This window comes from Cyprinodon tularosa, unplaced genomic scaffold, assembly GCF_016077235.1.
Source record: "Cyprinodon tularosa strain WSP-4 unplaced genomic scaffold, ASM1607723v1 ctg66, whole genome shotgun sequence".
Taxonomy (NCBI): Eukaryota; Metazoa; Chordata; class Actinopteri; order Cyprinodontiformes; family Cyprinodontidae; genus Cyprinodon; species Cyprinodon tularosa.
The window spans coordinates 4090392-4111286 of record NW_024039407.1 but is presented as its reverse complement, the minus strand read 5'-3'; the positions used below and the strand labels follow the sequence as shown (position 1 = coordinate 4111286).

The 20895-nt window shown below is 40.2% G+C and overlaps 1 protein-coding gene across 1 annotated transcript; it reads right to left on the bottom strand.

Annotated features, from left to right (window-relative positions):
• Positions 1-453: 453 nt before the first annotated feature.
• On the bottom strand, positions 454-18523 carry si:ch211-197l9.2 (protein SOGA1). The gene is made up of 9 exons (XM_038309395.1): positions 17754-18523; positions 15753-15977; positions 14992-15150; positions 9333-9404; positions 8156-9253; positions 6609-6716; positions 4398-4447; positions 3144-4317; positions 454-872 (listed from the first exon to the last, which is right to left on the bottom strand). Exons 1-9 carry the CDS (start codon positions 18363-18365, stop codon positions 717-719), a joined length of 3654 nt encoding a protein of 1217 aa, XP_038165323.1. The 5' UTR covers positions 18366-18523; the 3' UTR covers positions 454-716.
• Between the last annotated feature and the right edge of the window lie 2372 nt (positions 18524-20895).

The window sequence follows — 20895 nt, the reverse complement described above, 5'->3', positions numbered from 1 at the left end:
AAGAGAAATGATTGGCTTTTTTTCAGTTTTACACATTTTACAGAATTTTGCACATTGTTTTGAAATAGCACATTTAGAAACAACATAAATTTATGTACTGTTCATGAAAGGCAGAGAAAATACAATTTTGATCGACTTTGATTAATTGTTTGAAATTCTGTGATTACTACACAGAAGTACAAAATAAAGATGTTAATGTTTAGTCCAGTTCTGTGTGTTAAATATCTAGGTGTTTTTATGTGAATGTGGGTCTTTTAGATCAATTTTTGTGATTTTGATCATGTTTCACATTTTATTGTCACATACTGGCGCTGGTCTTGGTCTTGACTCGGTCTCGGACCGTAAAAGTCTTGGTCTTGTCTCGTCTCGATACACTCTGGTCTTGGTCTTGTCTCGGTCTCGGGTTAGGTGGTCTTGACCACAACACTGGTAATCAGATATGAACATTAAAGCTAAAAGGTGGAAGAAAAGTTTATTTAATATCATTGAGAATAATACAAATCATAATAAAAAGCAAGGGAAATACAATCATCTTTAGAAAGAGATGAGCACTTAGATTGCATCAACAGAATTGGTTTTGCTCAGAGCTCTTCTACACACTTAACATAAAACTTCTACATTTAAAAAGAGCCCCACAAAAAACAATTTTAAAAATACTCCTACGCAGTTCTTATCTATGGCCTTTTTTAAGTGCAAAAGCACAATTTTTTCCCTTCTTAGCCACAGCTGGAGTCTGCAGCGGCGTTCACCGGCGCTGAGTATCGTTGTCGCTGGAGTCTGGTGGGGACGGATGTGCGTCTCTGGCTTTGACGAGATGGACGAGCGAAGCAGAAGGTCAGAGTGCTGCTGGAGCTGCAGTCATAGTTTCCATCCTGTACAGACAGCAAAAGGAGATTTATTTATAAGGAGGGAGACGAAGTTGGAAACAAAATACATTAAAAAATATATATATATATCTAAACTTATTTAATTTCCCAATGGGATTAATAACGTTTTTTGAAATGAAGTTAATTGAATTAATCAAGTTAACAAAATAAAGTTCAACTACTTTCAATTTCAGGATTTTATGTACCCAGAAAAGATAAACAATATGAGAATCGATTTTCTTTCAAAGCTCTAATCACTGCTGATAGTGTCTTGTTGTTGTGGAGGAAACAAATGCCAGAAAAAAATACAGCACATTCCAGGTTTGTAAGTAGAAGGTAATTTGACTTCCTCTCATTTCCTGAAGATGTGTCAGGTCTCACCAAAAAGGAATTGAAGAAGGTTTTAGTGTTAGCAATGAAACATCAAGAAACATGACGCAGAAAATACGTATGCAGTACATAGATGCACCCTTAGGAAACCAAACAGGACGGTTCCAGAAAACACACGAATAAAGACATTAACAAAAAAACCAAGGGAATAAAGATCAGTGTCAGAGCGAAACCTTTAGAGTTCTGTACAGATGAAATGTTCCAGAAAAGTTTCAGAGTTAACTTTGCTAAACTAACTGATGGGTTTTCTTTTAGAGAAAAGAGAAAATTTCCTTCAACATTTGAATTATCTATTTTTCTGATTTGAATTTCGACATTTAACATGCCAACTGAGGGCTGTCCAATCAAAGGGATCTGTGGGTGTTTTCTATGAACAATGCAAGCTATAACCTCAGGGTGAATTTGATAGCTTTTCCACTCCTGGAGTCACTTTCTAAACTCTTTCTGAAAATGTTGATGAAGGTTCTCAGTCATCCAGGTCATAGTCATTCCGTAAAAATTCAAAAAATATCCACTGGACTTGGTTTCCAGGTAGGGATGCACGATATAATCGGCCCCCTATCGGTATCGGCCTGTATCGGCCTTAAAACTGAATATCGGACATCGGCCACCCCACCGATATTTAACCCGATATTTGATCAGCTTCTGAGTTTCTAAAGTCTAAAAAAAAAAAAAAATTACTACTTCTACTTCTTACTCAAAAACTTCTTTTTTACAGACTTAAAAACTTCTAAAGACGAGGGAAAAAATATTGATACATTAAAATATCACAATATGTTCATATGCTGATATATTGCCATTTAAAAACACCATATCAATCTCTTTTACTAATGAAATATTGCTATATGTCATCGTTATGCTACGAAATCCCCCGAAAATTCACAAAATTTTGCCATATTTTTATATGTTGATATATTGACGCGGTATCCATCTATTTTACTAACAAAATCTCACAAGAATTTGCAAAATATCGCGAGAGTTTGTAACAGAACGATGAAATTTCACGAGATTTTGAATGTAAAATAGATCGATACCGCGTTTTTAAAAATCAATTTGATATCAGCATATGAAAATATATTTGAGTATATTATTTTTCAAAGTGTCAGAATGGATAACAAAACTGCAATTTTCAATGACCACTTATTTTTGTCCAGCTTAAACATCGGTATCGATATCGGTTATCGGCTACATGAGTTTCAAAATATCGGCATATCTGATATCGGCCAAAATCCCAATATTGTGCATCCCTATTTCCAAGATTTGAAGACGTTTCCCCACCTCTCCAGGAACGAGGGACCTACCCGTGAACAAAACCTCCTTAACGACCGACTCTTAACAATCATAGACAGGTTTCAGGTATTACAGGAGACAATCCCCCCCTTAACGGCAATCCCCCCCCCTTTAACGACCAACGCTCAGAATCATAGACAGGTTTCAGATATTACAGGCTGAGGATGGAACCAAACGACACACTCATCTGTTACCATTTGCATGTTTCCAAGCGATACAAGGCTTTGTCTATATAAGACTCAAACTCACTGCGGATCCAGACATTTGAATTGAGAAAGCTTCCTGAAGAGGTGGAGAAACGTCTTCAAATCTTGGAAACCAAGTCCAGTGGATATTTTTTGAATTTTTACGGAAAGTCTTTCTGAAAATGAAATTCCATATTGCTGAAAGATGGCTTGATGAAACTTCCTAGAATGAAAGGCAGCTAGATCCATTCTTTATGGATTAGGATTAATAATTCCAGAGGCTGACAGAGGCCATATCCTTTCTATTAGGTCTGATACTCAATCCCAACAGAGAGAGAAGGAACACTTTCTACCAGCAAACCTTCTGATATGTTCAGATGTTATATCAAATTTTTTCTCTTATTTTTCTTACCTCTGTTGTGGCTGTACTCTGGCTGTTTCTGACTCTCTGGCTCAGGTTGATCCCCTTCTCCTCCCTCTGGGTGCGAGTCGCCTCCTCTCTCTGCTTTATGAACCTCTGGTTGACGATCCTGGTCACGCTGTCGTTCCTGTGCAGCGGCACGCCCTGAGGTCTGGTTGGAGCTCGCTCCATGTTCTTCAGGCTGCCCTTTGTCTTCTGGCCTGACACTGGAGCGGCTTTGTCCACTCGGCCGCTCACCCTGCGCAGGAACTCGGTCACCAAACCGCACCGGTTGGCACTGGATCTATTAGGGGGCTTGGTGACGGAGTTCAGGTTCTGGGCTGCTCCTGATCTGGGACTAGTTTGTCGAGTCCATGTGGGTGAGTTTGAGCTCTGCTGGGACAGGTTCCACAGCCCCCGATCCCTGGAGCTGGAAGACGATGAAGAGGGGCTCAAACTGGGGGATGAAGAGAGAGAGGAGGAGTTTCTGCGGTACAGTTTGGGGGAGGAGGTGGAGGTCCGGGGCCTCTCGACTCGACCTGCTAACCCATCTAGTGAGGTGGAGATGTGCTGGGAGCGAGCAGAGACAAGGGAAGGGCTCAGGATTCTGGATGGGCTGTTTCTCACCGGGATCAACCCCTGAGTTTCATCTGTCTGCTGTCCAACACTCACCATCTGTGGCCTTGTGTGGGTCTGAGTACCTGAGCAGGCTACATCCACCCAGCGGTTTGCTAATCTCCCTTTCTTCTCCGAGGGAATGCTGTGAACTGTTTGCCTCCAACTGGCTGTCATCTCCTTCATGTCATCACTCAAGTTAGCAGAGGAGCCCAGACAGAGCTGAGAGAAGGAGGTGGGAGGTGTGCACCAGGGGGAGGAGGTGTCCACGGACCTCCTTTCAGCAGTAGGGCTTTGCTTTAGCTGAGCCAGGTAGACTCTGCGGGCCGAAGGGGGGCTGTAGTAGATGCGGAAACTGGTCTTTTCTGGGGCGGTGTGGCTTCTCTCTATCGACATCTGCTCAAAATCAAGACCAGGGAAGCTAAGGGGCATGATTAAATGGTCCCAGGTTTTAACCGGATCCTCTTGGTCCAATTGGGCGGCCTCTTGGTTCAGGTAACACCAGTTCTTCCTTTGACAGCCGTGAGGTGGGAGCAGCCGTCTAAGTCTTTGTTCTTTGGGGTCACAGATTCTGTTGAATAATCAGGATGAGAATGAGCTCCAACTCTAAAAGGTTTCTGAATATTATAAAAACAAAAGGAAAACACTGACCTGTTAGCTTCAGCTGCCTGCCCATTGTGGAAAACAGCACTGGCAGAAAGCTGAACAAAGAAAGAGGAATCAAATATTGAATTAATTTGCTTAAACTTAGTACAGATCTTAATCCTTAGTTTAATTTCACCTTAGTGGAGATCATTGGCTCACATCAGAAAGCCCGGTTGTGTCTCACTTTAGGTATTAAAGTTTTTTTTTTTATATATTTTTTAATTGAACTTTATAGATCTCACATTGGAGAAATTTATCTCTGCATTTAACCCATCCCATTAAGGAGCAGTGGGCTGCCATCGTGGGGCTTCTGAGGAGCAGCATGGGGTTAAGGGTCTTGCTCAGAGACCCAGAGTGGCAGTCTGTGGGACTGGGGCTCAAACTCAGAACCTCAGGATTCCAAGCTCTAGGCCGCCACTGAATAAGAGGAAGGCGTCCTCCAAACTCTGGAAACCACGTAACTAACTTGGGATGTATTCAAAATGCTGGTTCAGTCAAGGGATCGGTTCAGGGATCAGTGTAGGGATTGGTCTAGGGATCGGTCCGGGAATCGGTCTAGGGATCGGTCCAGGGGTCAGTGTAGGTATCGGTCCAGTGACCGATCCGGTGATCGGTACATGGATCGGTCCAGGGGTCTGTCCAGGGTTCAGACCAAGGGTCAGTCCACGGATCAGTCTAGGCATCGGTCCTGTGACCGATCCAGTGATCTGTACAGGGATCGGTCCATGGATCAGTCTAGGGATCAGTCTAGGGATCGGTCCAGGGGTCCGTCCAGGGTTCAGACCAAGGGTCAGTCCACGGATCAGTCTAAGGATCGGTCGGTCCAGGGGTCTGTCCAGGGACCCTTCAGTTGGCCTGGTTTGCTGTACAATGAGATTTTTTTTTTCAATTTTGCAGTTGCATCGGATTTTTTCAGAAGCGGATGGCTCCAGTACGGTGCTAATCAAAAACAAAAACAAAAAAGCATGTAGAAGAGGGTCTGTCTCATGTGGCTTTCTTTTGCTACTAATGGTCAGATGTAGCAATGCGCCTGCACCTCTTCACTTTTCCACTCAGTTTTACAAGAGCTTTTAAAACTAATTACTCCTCTTCTCTTTCTCCTCCTTCTTCTCCTAAGATCTGCTGCTCTTACATCACATTCTCTCTCTCAGTTTTTTTCTGCTTTCTGGCCCGGCATGCATTAATACACTCCAAGCAAACATCTCTAGGATCCAGATAAATCATCGAGATATATTGGTATTTGTAACAATACTAGGCTACAGTTATCTGCTCCCTTTTAGGGTCTGTGAAGGTTACAGTAAAAAGTTTTGTTGTGAAAACACAGAAGCTTAACTATATTGCTAATCTCATGACCCTTTATTTATCTTTGGTAGAATGAGTTCACCCTCCTTTGGTTAAACTTGAGGGTTATTCTTACAAATTAACTTTTTTCCACTTGTTAAGATCCACTGTCCGTTCTATCATTTATGTTGAAACATAAATGGTCGTCCATGCAGCATTCGCTTGATCTTGTTAACGCCTCCTTTATTATAGTCACAGCAGCCATGTTGTTATGAACAGCCCACATGTTATGAGCATCCATTTGCAAATATGTTTGTATTAATTCTAAAATAATGAATAATAGGTAATTTTAGCCAAACTGGTTCCTGAAGTGTACCATACTTTTTTATTTTTTATTCTTTGCATCCTCCCTGTGGAGCCACTAATCAGAAAACAGATTTAAATCTTAAAAGTAATAAATGGAGATAAGTCACACTATCAGCATGTTATCTTACTGAAGTTGCAGTTGAAGCTGTGCCACATAAAGCTCCTGGCACGCCTATAAAGTCCTTCATATTACTGCAGACTAAATGATCTCTTACGGGATTTACAGTCTATTCTGAGGAATAGGAAAGCACATCTAACAATGTACAATTTTTTAACGGCAATAATGATATGTAATAAAGATATATTCAGTATTTGTCCATTTGGGTTTGAAAATTAATGCGGCGAAGCTTGATTTGGAGAAGACGGTGAAAATCAGCTGTACAGGGAATAGATCTAAAAAAGCCTGTCCTGGTTGGCTGCAGCTCCTACAAGAGATTACCCCAAATACTTTGGCACAAGTCTCCTCATAGCGGCAGAGAGACCGAGATCATCGGGAGGACTTCCCACTGTGTCAGACAGCCTGACACACAGCGGGAAGATGGGAGTCTGAGGGGTAAACGGCATCGTTACCTCAGCTGCCTCTTCGCAGGGAGCCGCCTTCGCCTTGCTGTCCTCTCGAAGCTCTGCACTCAGGTCCTGAAGCAACCCAAGTAGCACAGACAGGGTTTTGTCTCTACTCTAAAGATAAAAACAAAAACAAACAAATTAGAGGTTTTTATCAAATAATCAACAAACTAGGTGAGCAGCAGTGCCATGAAAAAGCAGCAGCAAATGTCAGAAGGGATGATGTTTTAATGATTAAACTATTTTTATCACATTAATTCAGAGGGATTTATTTGATATATTGACACAAATTATTCTTGTCTGTTTAATAAATGAAAGGAAAGTTAGACAGAGTTTAACACATTTAGGCAGATCTTTATTACTCAAGTAAGTAGGCATCCTACTGTTTAGAAACACTTTTCTAGAGTTTCAACCTATGCTTTTACTTAAGTAAAATTGTAAAAGTACCAGTTTTAAAACTACTTAAAGTATAAAGTAAAAAATAATGCAGGAAAAATATTAAGGACGAATGCTTTACTTCACGAGCCTATTGAAGGAACATTTTTCTACAATTTTGGATGATAATTTCTTTATAGGCTACTTAATTGTCTTAGGTTTTAAACTAACAGCAAAAGCGTTAAATTTAGCTTTCGATCGTCTAGAAAAACTATTTACTTTGGTATGTGGTAAACAACAAATTGGTGCAGCACCGAGTCCAACCACAAATAAATTAATTGTCTGAATAAAACTTATTATTTCATTGTTTGTTTGTTTTTTCAATACCAACAGGCCATAAGGAAACTGAGCTTAAATGAAAAAAAATAATGGGTCTATCTTTAAAATGTAAGGACTACAAAGTAAAGATAATTGCAAAACAATTTAAGGAGTAGAAGTAAAAAGTCAGAAAAGTTTAGATAGCCAAATTTTCTACATAAGTAAGGTAACAAAGACCTCTGAATATCAGTGGGGAAAATCTTAGAAGAGCAGCATAGATTTTTCTTTTCAGCCTCTTTAATTTGATGCTACTAAATAAAATCCAGTGAAACCAGCTGCCTTCTGAAGTCACCTGTGTTTAGTCTAACTTGGGAATGCAAGTGTTCTGTGAAGACCTCATATGGTTGTTAGAAAAAATTAGTGAACAAACCCGGAACATGCAACAATCTATTATCTTACATCAAAGAAAGCATAACTTAACACACCAAGATATGGCATTGACCAAAACTAATAGACCGGGCAAAAGCAGCCAAACACCCATGAAAGCTCAGAAGGAGCTGCCTAGAAAAGCAGCTCAGGGTGGGAGGACAACTGGTAGTGGAAGAGTGGCTTATGTTCACCTTCCAGCAAATCTAAATATACAGGAAGAATTTGATCAAAGCATATTCATGTATTAGAACCCAGACCTACTCCGACTGAGACAGAACTTTATTTTCCAGGTGCATAAAGCTAGTAGTGATATACACCAAAACCCTGCAGATGTGCTTTACTTTTTGTTCTTCTATGACATAAATACTCACTATTTTTCTGCTATATGACTTTAAAATGTGTAAATATGTTTGCTCCATATGTCAAAGTACCTCCTTTCCTTCCAGGTTTGTTTCTTTAGCGTTGCACCACTGATGTAGGATCCACAGAATCTGTAACGACAGCTGCAGGTTTGGATCCTTCCAGCTATCCATGACTTCCGCTGGACTCGTCTGTTTTGTTTTCGGTTTAACCCGCATGGTGCAGACATCTTCTCCATGCAACTCTTTGAGACGTCCATGGTTTGCACAGAGGAAGGAGGAGAAATCATAAGCGAGTCCCTCCTTTTTAACAGAGTCCTTGCATTCATCATCATCCCTCAGAAGAGTCTCCATCTTCTCAATGAAAGAGACTAGCATGGCCTGCAGAAGCTCCACTGCCTCGATTAAAGAACCCTGGGCCTTTAAGTTGGGGCTTATGTCCATCTCAGACGTAAGAACAAATGAGGGAGGAGAGCTGAGTCCGTTTCTGGGTTGCACTGACAGAAGTTGAATGGCTGAAGATAAAATGCAGGCGTGATCTCTGAGAGCAACAAGGAATTCATAGTCTTTGATAGTCTTCTCTTTAAGTGTGCTGTCGTGTTTTCTCTCATCCTCTCTCTCCTGGCTTTCTGAAGGGTCCTGCTCGCCGCCCACCGGACCTTCTCGACCTTCACTCAACCTCTTCTCCGTCTGTAAGGGGCTGCAGAGCAAATGCCTCTCAGAGTCCACTTGTCTTTCCTCTAGCCCCTCTCCCTGATGCTGCAGGTACGTCATCGGTCCCATTTCTCCATCCTTTACCGTTGCTGTCAGTGACGGACTTTCATCCGAACCATCTTCCTCACCTCCTCCTTTTCTCTCCCTTAGGTCACACATCTCCGCTCGCAAGCCGCGGTTCTCCACCTCCAGCTCGACGATGCGCCGACTCAGGAGCGTTGCTTCTTCTTCCACAAGTTTCAAATGAACTTTGACCTCTGCCTCCCTGGTATGGGCAGAGCTTTGCATGCCTTCAGGCAGTTGAGCGGCGTCTACATCTCCATACCTTGACCGATATCTGGAAAGTTCCTCATGCATGGCCTCACTCTCTGACACCAGCTTGGTCAGCTTCTTGCACATGAGAGTCAGCTCCTCTTTGGCAAAGTGGAGTTGACACTTCAGATCAGTGCTGTCATCCTTTAAAGAGACATTAAAGACCGTCATAAACTCAACAAATCTTTTAAAGGTTATAAAGAAATAGTTGAAAATGTCAAACCTCCATCTGCTGAGAAAGCCTCTTCTCTGCTTTACTGACTGTCGATCTGATACTCCTCTTCTTCAAAGTGCTCTGAGAAACAAAAGAAAGGCCTCTGTTGAGACTTCAAGCTACTCAAAATTTATTCTGAAGTTTCCTGAAACCTACAGGGTGCTTTCCTGGAAATTGAAGTTACTCTCCAAGAACTTCTGATAGTTTTACAGAAATAAAAGCTTCCTTCACAACACTTACTTAATTACTTTTACCAACCTCACATGTTACTTTTAATTAATGCACAGTGTATCCTGTTGGAACCCGCAGACTTTCTCATAACCAAAAGCTTACATCCAAACTAACTTTAAGGAATCTACAGGTTACTTTAATGGAATTCAAGACCTATAGGAAGGTTTTCTGATTTTTTTCTGAAATGTATAGTTTAGTTTCACTGAACTTACAGGTTACTTAATGACATAAAAAGTTTACTTCCACGCTGAGGCATAGCCAGAAAATCACAAACTATACTTTCCTACAGCCTTGCTAACAAATAGACGCATATATTTAAACATCTGTGCTTTCTAGATAAAAGGTATAGTGGATACAATTCTCTCAGGTGTGAGTTCTGGGGCGAACATCTCTTCCTTTGTCATTACTTACCTACTTTTATCAACAATTATTCTGCATAACCTTGGTATTTACAAGTACTAATATATACATAAATTGATTATTAAGTTTTTATTAAAATAGTTATTTATCTATGATTTCACTGAAGACTCCTAAATGACTTTCAGAGACACATGATTTTCTCTTCACCCAATAACACAAAATCTAGTTCTGAGAAGAGCATGAATTCAGTGCTTATCATCTTTAATGTTAATATATTGATGTGCATAATTAACCACATTGTTTTTGTTGTCAAGTAATTGTTAATATATGAAAAATTAAAATGTTCTGAATATTCCACTTCCACCGTCTGTATTTGAGAGGGAAAAAATGGTAGGGTGGCCACAGGGAGTAGCCAATGATAGGCTAAGGGTGGCCATGGCCACCTCTGGTCCCCCATCTAGCTCCGCCCCTGCTACCACAGTAGAACAAGCAAACTACTTTAATGGAGCTTATAGTTAACTTTTACTGAACTTACAGAGTACTTTCAACTAACTCAGGAGGTAGTTTGGAGGAATTTACATGTTACTTTCCTAGAACTTTTACATTTCTTTCACAGGGTTCCTTCCTTCAAAACTTTTACTCAAACAGTAACAGAACTTAAACATACAGTTCCGGAACATTTTGGATTATACAATTTGGTTTTACTAAAACCTAAAACATACTGTCATTGAAAGTTTTAGAAATCTATAGGGAACCTTGGTAAGAATTTTTAATAACCATTATTTCTAAATGGTAAAGAGACCATTTATTAAGAATTTACAGATAGTTTATTAATGTTTGACAATAATTTAGAAACTGCATCTAAATCCCTTATAAATGGGAAATAGCTAATATTGTCCTGCCACGTTAGTTTAGCACAAACCCTAACATCAGTGGACTTCATATCGTAAATAAATGGTCTCTACCATTTATAAATGATTATTGTAAAGCAACCTTTTTAAGGCTTAAAGCTATTTTATGGTCACCGAGTCAGAGGAAAGGTTATCAATACTGACCTATGAACTGGAGGGGTCTGCATTCACCTAAACTTCATATAAAGTAAACGTATTTTTATTGTTTCTTATAATTTCTAATATTCTTTTAGATATTGTCATTTTGAAATCTCTATAAATGTTCTATATTATTAATATGATGAAAAGCTCTATAAATGATTAAAAAGTAGAGCAACAGAATTTAATAAAATTTCATAGCCAGCCCATTGGTGAGTTGTTCTGCTAAGGGGACCCAATGTGGTCCTTGAAGGCCCCTTGGTGCCTGCAGGCAACATCAACTCTTTGAAACTTTCTGGAACTTAAAGGTCATGTTTACAAAACCTAAAGTGTAATTTTACAGAACTTTCAAGGAGCATGGAGGCTAAAGAGAGTTTATATTTGAACTAATTTGGAAATGGAGCCTAGGCGGAAGTTCAACTGAAGAAACTGATTGTTCTCCTACATCCACCTGAGAAACAGCCAATCAGCTGTGAACCATGCCTCCACTAAAGCCAATCAGCATCCAAAGTTCATCTTAACAGGCCTCCGATCCACACTTGTCTACTCCTGTGCGCAGGCGGTGGTTGCTCTGTGTGACTTCATTCAGATGACCCCGTTTCAACCCACATCCACCTCGTCCTCCATCATAGTAGCTAAAATTTCAATAGAGTTTCATTACTCTCGGACTCTTACTGCATTCCGCATCTCATTTCAACCGGTCTGTGAGAAGACCGCCATGTTGAGCCTGGTTCTGTCAGAGGTTTCTTCCCAACTGGGAGTTTTTCCTCTCCACTGTCACTTCATGCTTGCTCATCATGGACAGGTTCTCTCAACCTGTGTTATCCAAACTGGACTTGCATATTCCATGTCCCTGAGTAAAGCTCTAGCTCCATAAAGCTCAGCAGACCGTCTCTCTAACCAGCAGTCTACAGACTGACCAACTTCATCTATCTCCACTCCACCACCAGATTCAGGCCTGGGGGGGAAACAGCCCTATTCTTTGCTCCTGTTCATGCATATCAATCAAAATTCAGCGCTATGTTTCCTGTCTAGGTCTGAGCGCCAAAGACAAAGTAATTATATCAATACATTTCTTTTAATTGTCTTTTTTCTAAATAAATAAATTTACATGTTACTTTCATGAAACTCTCAACTCTGTCAGGAGGTAGTGTCACTTTGTCAAACACTTTACAGGAATAAAATGTGTTTTTAATAAACACCTTTAAGTCAGGCCTAAAGGTAGAAAGAGAAGGGGGCTTGATCTGAATCCCAGCAGGCAGGAGGGCACCTGACTGAAGTACCCCTTCACTAGAGGGGAAACACATGCTAACACTTATTTACCTGACCTGTTGCTATTTGTGTGCTTCACTTCATTGTACCTGTGAAATTGTCTGTAATTAATTTCAGTTTACCAACAATAAGTCCAGCCGAGCTTCAGTCTGTAACATGTTTCTTCTTCTGTGCTACACTAGACTACACTTTGCTCCTCCATAGATTAGGTGATCTAAGTGGATTTCACTGCTGGGATCAAAGGGACTAGCAGCTGTCTCAGATGATCGGTTCAGCCTGAGCTCAAGACAAAGCACAGAATCCAGGATTAAACCGCACACATGTCATCGGAAACGACCCTTCTCTAAGGTGGTCGATGGATTTGAATGTATAAAATGTGGTGTGGTGGTTTAGAGAGTGTTGGAGAATTGACAACATTGGGATAAAAATGTTTGATGAAGGTTCTGGGTCAGTGCATCTGGGCACCATCGCCTTTCTGAATGCCATAATACGCGCTGATCCAGATTTAGCCGAGCTCAGTGCAAGCAGAACGGCAGCAAGTCGGACAGGGTCTATTTTTGAAATCTCTCACACCCTCTGCTCCTTTTTTTCTGTCATCTCAGGAAACAATGTCAGCTGTGCTCAGGGTTCAGGCCTAAGCATACCACCGGGGCTGCTTCACCCATCCCCGGCACCATGCAGCTGCTGGCTGAGCCCTCCTCTCATATCACTGAGGGTCGTGTGTCGCCTTACAGGGATGAGGGGGACAGCTGGCTGGATGGGTGCAGCTGTGCTGGGTAATGGAGAGAAGGATGCCTGACCACCAAGATGGACGTTTATGGAGGCTGAAGGTTTGTGTTTCATCCGATGTATATAATTTAAACATAAATCAATAATCACTGTCATATAAAACTGTCTAGTCTAATTTATTAATCTATCCTCCTGATCCAGAATCACCTTTTGCCAAATCGGTTACCTAAATATTTAATAATAATCAATATTTCTAATTCTCAAAATCAGGTCTAGAGTAGAAAATGTCTACAAATGAAGTAAATTACATTTAGAAAAATTATAGGGAAGGATTTTTGCAATCAGTAAAGGAAAAAGTGGCCCAATCTTTTAAAACAACAACGGTTATATTTCCACAGCATGAGTTTTAGGAAGTAACTAAAATATTTCTGAAAATTGCCAAAAAATGATGAAAATTAATTAAGAGGGAAATCCATAGAATATTTAAGCACATCAGTATGTTACTATTTGAAATATTTACTTTGCTTCTGTCACATGTTTTTGTTTGATATTTCTTGTTTACCAGTATGTTGTTTTTTAATACATCCAGAAACAGATAAATTTCTCAATGCTATATACTTGATGCTTTTTTTTGCTAATCCATGAAAAATTGTGCAATATTTCCAGTTGAAAATAATTCGATTTTATAGAAATTTGCTGAAAAATTGCCCCTGTTGACTGTTGACTTTTCATTGGAGTGGAAACACTGTAAAAAGCTTAAACGGATCAGAAAAAAAAAAAAAAAAAAGCTTTCATCACCTTTGCTGGTATTACTGACAGATTAAGCATCTTTTACTCAATCATAGCATATTTAGGTAAATTAGGCTTGGATTGACAGAGAATTAACCTTTGCTCATGTAGGAAATTAGAAGCTTTTTTTTATATCCTTTGCTTTGCACTGATAATGTAATCTCTATGGATACATTTGATCAGTGGCAGTTCTTAGACAGATGGTGTCCTGGGGAAACTCCTCCCTCTGGACCCCCAAACCCCACCCTCAGTGATTTAACGCACTTCTTCATGCTGAAGCTCCACCTAACCTTAAAGGTATTGTGGAGGATTTTCTCGAATTAAAAAAAAAAAGCCCTCTCCTCTTTTAAAAAGAAAATGCATGAGCATGCATGAGCCCATTTCTCATCGTGCATGCTCTGTTTAAAAGTTGCTGTTCTCAAAGCTGAAGCAAGCTTACTGTGTCCGAACATCCGCCCTAAATCCCTCACTCACTATATAGAGCGAAGACTATATAGTGAACTCAGTCGACTTACCGTTCGGACGAATGATCACTTCCCTATTGGTCAGCTGCGCGTTCCCTGCGCCATCTTTGTTATTAGACACCGCTGTTGGGTAGCGGCAGCCTATGGCGACAGTGGGCAGCTGTGACAGCAAATCCCATAATGCTTTGCGTGGAGAGCTCTCTGTTACGGTGTATATCTGCCTCTACTGAGGCCTTTGTTTTCTTCTCATACACTTCATTGACACTTTTTTCTCTTACAACCCTTAACAATTTTTTTAAAGAACCACAGTCAGAAAGCGGTGGGCTTCAATGACTATATGAAACCGTAGCTCACCAAAGATATACGCCTGAAAGTGCGCATGTGCAGAAAAAGATAGCTAATGGGACGAGCACGGCCTTCTATTGGACGTAAACACATCACCAGAATGATTGACAATTAGGAGGACCACTTATAAAGATGATCCACCTGGAAATAAAACATCATCCTTTATACCTTTAACCTATTTGCTTCCTTTTTTGTAGTTTTTTAATCTTCTGTCAATCGTTTTGCAATGGAAGGGGGTTGTGGCAACCAATGACTCATCATTTTCTTGGTGTCTGTGATAACCCGTGTTTGGTAAAACACTTTTAAAGAGGTAAGAAAAGATTATTCTCTGAGTTTTTAACTCCAGGCTGGTATTTCAACTCATCACCTTGCTGCAATTGAATGATCCATTGATTAGTAAAACAAAGGTTTAGCTTTAAAAGGCTTCACCTCTCTGGCTTTCTCCATCTCACTCTGTAGGACCTGCTTGGCCACTTCCAGCTCCTGAGTCTTCTCCCGCAGCACCTCATTTTCCCACTCCAGCTGGGAGTTTTTCTTCTGCACCGTCTCCAGCTCATTGTAAAGGCGGAGGGAGACGCTTTTTGCAACCTGAAGGTGGAAAGAAAAGATTGTTACAGCAGCTCCAGTATGGAAAGAAAGCCGCGTTGCTATCACTCAGCAGCAGTCGTTACTTTTAATGAGCGCATGCAGCGCGGTTTCTGCAGCAGCTGGCTTGGCTGATGGGATTTACAAGGAAATTCTTGTGACGGGAATTCTTCATAGGAGTGAATGGAGAGGGGGGAGTGAGCGTCAGGCTGTCAGGAATCCTACCCCACACCACAGGGTTCAGAGAACACCCGTTTGACTGCCAACGTTCGACAGCCTTTGAGGTTTCTGATAAATGTGACTGCTTTTATCATGGGGAACAACTTACCGCGTAATTACAATGCTGTATGTTAAAAATATAAACAGGAAGCATGAGGAAGCCATTTCAGCATAATGAAATGACTGTGGTCCTGGAGAACAGCATGAACTACTTTATAGCACTGCAAACATCCATGAATCAGGGAACAGTCAACTGATTGTATTCATAGCAGTCAGTATGAGCAAGAGTTTAATAAATTAGATGTTTTGACTGAAATCCCAATGATTCACACAGAAAAAGTCAAATGTTTATTGTGAATATGAGCAAATTTCTCCTGACTCCAAACCTTTATGTCGTGCTCAAGGCTCCTGACCAGCTCCCCGTCCACCTGCCCCGTCTGGGCCACCCGGATGCTGCGCCGCTCAGCCTTACGGAGACGGTACTGAAGGATACGGCAAGTCTTCTTGGCCTGTTCAAGTTGCAGCCGCAGCTCCTGTAGCTGGTACACCTCTTCCTCCTGGAACATGTCACGCATCTCCAACATCTCGCAGCGAAGCTCCTCCACTTCATCCTGTGGTTGTCAAAACAGATGCAACACCTTATAACTCAGGAAAAGAGTTGATGTTTTATGAAAAGAAACTGTTTTGGTTTAAGTTTAAAGATCTACAAACTTGATTAGTCTGTGCTATTTTCCGAGGCTAAAGAAAACCTCTGTTTTAGGAAAGGAGGGGTTTAAGATCCCTCCTTTGATTTGTAGCACTGGCTTTTAAGCTATTGATAAAAAGTAGGTCAGAAAATACTAGGATTTTCAAACATGACCATTTTGACATAGTTTCATGTTATCACAAAAGTGAAGAAAAAGATTATAAAATATTCTTGTCAAATCACATTATACAATAAATGTTAGCTTTAAAATAACAGACAGATCCCTAGAAGTCAGATTTTCCAACAGGAAAGGGAAAAATCTCTAGATGTATGGATACTGGTTTTCTTTTTATGTCCGCGTTTTCAGTATTTCCTTGTTATCCAATTATATTTGATAAGGTCTTTCCATATTCCATTGTTGCTATTGGATTCAGATGGTTTCATATTAGTTCATTATTTTGTATCTGTTTTGTAAAAAATCTCATCTCTGTCCTTTGGGCTTTTCTAATTATGTATTGAAAACACATGTTTGTCTTTTATCCTTTGGAAAAATATTATTTGTGGGTCAGTTCTTCATTTCCTGGCTGATTTATTTATTTGATTGTGTTTTCCTCAGTTACATTCTCTCCTCTGTATTTTAACAAAGCGTAACATGACAGAAAGTAACAGGCTTTGCAGAGCATAATATACATTTGTACTCCTCTTTATGGGGTCTAAACAGTAGAACCTTAGATGCCACACTAAGTTGAAATTTCTTCAAAAATATATATATGTTAATGGTCTTATCCTTACCAGTTTCTTAGAGATCATGCTTTAAAACATAAATTGGGTTTTATTAAAAAATATAAATTAAAGAGCATAATTAAAATACAGAAATTAGGGATGCATAATTGCACCTGCAGAAAATTAGGAACCATTTGTAAATTGTGTACATATTTCAAACTGCAATCTAAATGTACCACATTTATGTTTCATATTTTAATGCATAATTTATTTTACCAAGGGCTCACATGAAGTTTTTTTCTCAGTTACCACACCCTTACAGAGGATTTACCTAAATTTGGATATACACCAGTAAAGAGCATTTAGTGGTTTATCATAATACTAGTACCCAATTATTAATTGTTTTTGCAGAATGGGTCAACTTTTAACTATCATTCTAATGAATGGCTTTTCAGAAGGGAGTGAATAGGATAGAATAACAAGGAATAGAATAGAATAGAATAAAACAGAACAGAATAGAAGAAAATAACAGAATAGAATAGACTAGAATAGAATAGATTAGAACAGAACAGAACAGTACAGAATAGAATAGAATAGAATAGAATAGAATAGAATAGAATAGAATAGAATAGAATAGAATAGAATAGAATAGAGTGGAATAGAAGAAAAGAATAGAATAGACTAGAAAATAAATGTGGACCTTAAAACCTGTATTAAAAATAACAGAATAAGTGACAAAGTTATAAAATAAACAAATAAAATCCTGTACTGAACAGTGTTTTTAGAATAAATTAAAGCTTAAGAGACATTAGATTTTAAGGAGACCCCTTGTTCAACCCAACCAGGCATAATTAAAGTGGAATTCTGGATTTTGAAGAGACTAAACTACCTCATGCTGTCAGGGTCCCAGGCTTGTAGGGGTCACATTGAAACCTACTGTAATTAACAAGGGGAAATAGCTCACTGAGCTCTGACTTACTTTCAAATACTCGTTCTCTGACCTCAGGTCTTCCACCTCCCTGACCAGGTCCTCGGCTGTCTCCCCCATCATTAGATCCATGAAGCCCCCCGCTGATCCACGCAGCCCCGCTGCTGCAGCCGCATCTTGCTGGCGCGCGCAGGTATCTGCTGCAGGTTTGGCGCACGTTGCGCCCTGACGCGTTCCTTCGCTGTCCGGGCTCAAATAAGCTCTGCCGTCGATCCAGCTTAAGTCGTTATCGCTGCTGGGAGAATCGCGCTTATTGCTCTCTGAAGAGGAGTCGGAGATCTCTGAGCTGCTGTCCGTGGAGGAGAGCTTTCCTGACGGGCAGCCAGAGTCTTTGCTCAGGTCTTCTGAGGCATTGCTGGCGTCCGACAGTTTCCTGTGCGCGCCGGGGCTCCCGGGGCTCTCCATGGGGACTCCTGCTTTCCCAGCTTGCTTTTTCTGTAGCCCGGCTGCTTTCATGTCTCCCTTGCTCTCCATCTGACCAGACTGTGGAAAAGAGCAGCTTGATTCATCTTTACCGATCAGATCCTTCTTCTTCTTCTGGATCAAAGCCTGCTGCTGCGTCCTGGACTGTTTCTTTACGCTTTTATCAGTGTCTTTATTCATTCTCTTGTTTCTCTGCCCTGACCTCTTTTAACAAGGATAGGATTTTCTTTTTCAGTGAAACGAGCAAATATTTGTTTACAGCCTCGCAGCTCATTGATGGAGGGCTTCTAACTTAGAGCTCTGCTCCATCAGGACTGGAACTTCACCACTGTGCGCAAAGACAGAAATAATAAATCCCATTGGACGAGAGGACTTCCGGTTACTGAACAAAATAAAACACATAAGGAACAAAGTGCACGAGGATTTTTTTGGTTTTTCCCAAAACTTTAGCCACGATTTCCCAAATTATTTGCAGTAAAAATGAATTACTCAATTTGACTCATAAATCCAACACCTCTTATAAATATCCGATAAGGGCCCCGGACATTTTGACAATCTAGACTTCTGGGTAATTTCAAGTACAGTCAAAAGATTGTTAGATACAGTTATTTTTAATCACTCTAATTTTCAGTCTGTGCATCACGTTTAAACATTGATTTCCAGACCCCTTATTTTTCCCTTAATGATGTTGTCACTCCTCTAAAATGTAATTTGAATAGAATCTAAACATCCTTTATTAGGCCAAGGTGGGGGAAGTAAGGAGGTCATTAACTTAAAATTCAAACAGAAGCATGAAGAGAATATGTATATATACATACATATATATATATATATATATATATATATATATATATATATATATATATATTAAAAAACATAAAGTAAGAATATATACTGTACATTTGGGCATATTTACAAAATAGACAATAGATAAAATCCTGTTGCAATATGCAACTGAGTAAGGTATGTAATATACAAAGTGTGCATGCACATTTGTGCATGAAAAAGTAAATAAATTGTTTTTTTCTACAAGAAATTAAAAAAATGTCTAAATAACTGAGATAACAGAGATTTAATCACTTTTTAAGCTTGCTGGAGGCAGTCATAGTTATAAAATCTAACAGCCTAGGGAGAATATATTGTTCAGAATATATAGAATAGAATAGAAAATCCCTTTACTGTCCCACAATGAGGAAATTCTGGTGTTTACTGTCATGTTTGGCTTAATTTGCCTAACCCACATTCAGAACACTCGGAGGCAGAAGAAAGAGTTCAAAAGGTTTATTGAAAAATAAATGTGCAACAATGGATCAGGTTAAGTTAGAGGCTTGACTGGTCATGAGAGCGTTCTGTAAAGCACACAGGTTATTCAGATCCAGGAAGTGGTTTGACTGGTCACAAGTGGGTTCACTGCAGGGGAGGACAGAGAAGTTTAGCGGAGGTCCAGGGAATATTGCAGGTTGAGAGTGTGTCAGGGCTGTACCTGTTCTTGAGTGGAGCAGAGCTGCAGAGGGGGCGAACCTTGAGGGTCCAGAGGCTGACGGCAGGCAGAGGCGGAGGCAGAGCTTACTGAGTGCAGGCAGATCACTGATTGAGTTTCCGGTTATCTTCTGAGAGCGGGCAGGCAGATCTTTGACAGAAACTGTTCTCTAGAAAATTTCTGAGAACGAACAGGCAGATTACCAGCAGAGAAACTGTCCAGAGTTTCAGGTTTCAGGCAGGTTCAATCGTTACTGGCAAACACTCTGGCACTGGAGTGAAGCCCTCCGCCTCCTTAAGTACGGATCTCCTGATGAGCAGATGAGGAACAGGTGGTGCAATCAGCCCCGGCTCCAGGAGATCTCGTATGCCCTCTGGTGGAGAAAGTGGACAGACCTCCAGATCCCAACATTTACAACAGCAAAAAGATTATAGAAAACCTTAGAAGAGTGTATAACAATAAAATAATAGTGAAGAGTTGAAAATATAAACAAATAAAATACCACACTGCAAAGTGTTTTAACAATATAATTACCTGGAAAATAAATAACCAATATACAGCTATGGACATTTTTTACAGTAATGGATATTTGAAAATAGCAGCAACATCAGAGATATGCAAAATTACAGCAGCGTGTTATTTAACTGAGTAAGATAGAAACTGTGCAAAATCAGCATGAATGTAACAACTTATTGAGGTTGTTTGGAACAGTGGTGGTTATAGAACCTTCCAGCTGCTGGGAGGAAAGATCTGTGATAACGCTCCCTGGTGCATTTAGGGTGCAGCATTCTATCACTGAAGGAGCTCTCCAGTTCTGCAATAGCTTCATGCATGAGTTGGGAGACATGATATGATATGTTAATTAAATTCAGACCCTGGCTAACTTTTCCAGATATTGAAATAATAAAAGAAATGTGATTTATTCTAGAATAGGCATTGAAGGAGCTCTCCAGTTCAGCAACATCTTCATGCATGGGATGGGAGACATTATCCAACAGAGATGTTAATTTAGTCAGGATCCTATTGTTTCCCACCTCCTGCAAAGAGTCCAGAGCACATTCAATAACAGAGCTGGCCTTCTTGATCAGCTTATCCAGTATCATTGGTGCATTTATGATTCAGTAGTCTGACACTAAAGGAGCTCTCTGGTTGTGCAACAGCTTCAGGTATGGAATGGGAAACATAATCTGTTTTATGCAAGGTCCTTCATCTCACACTCCCTGCACTGGG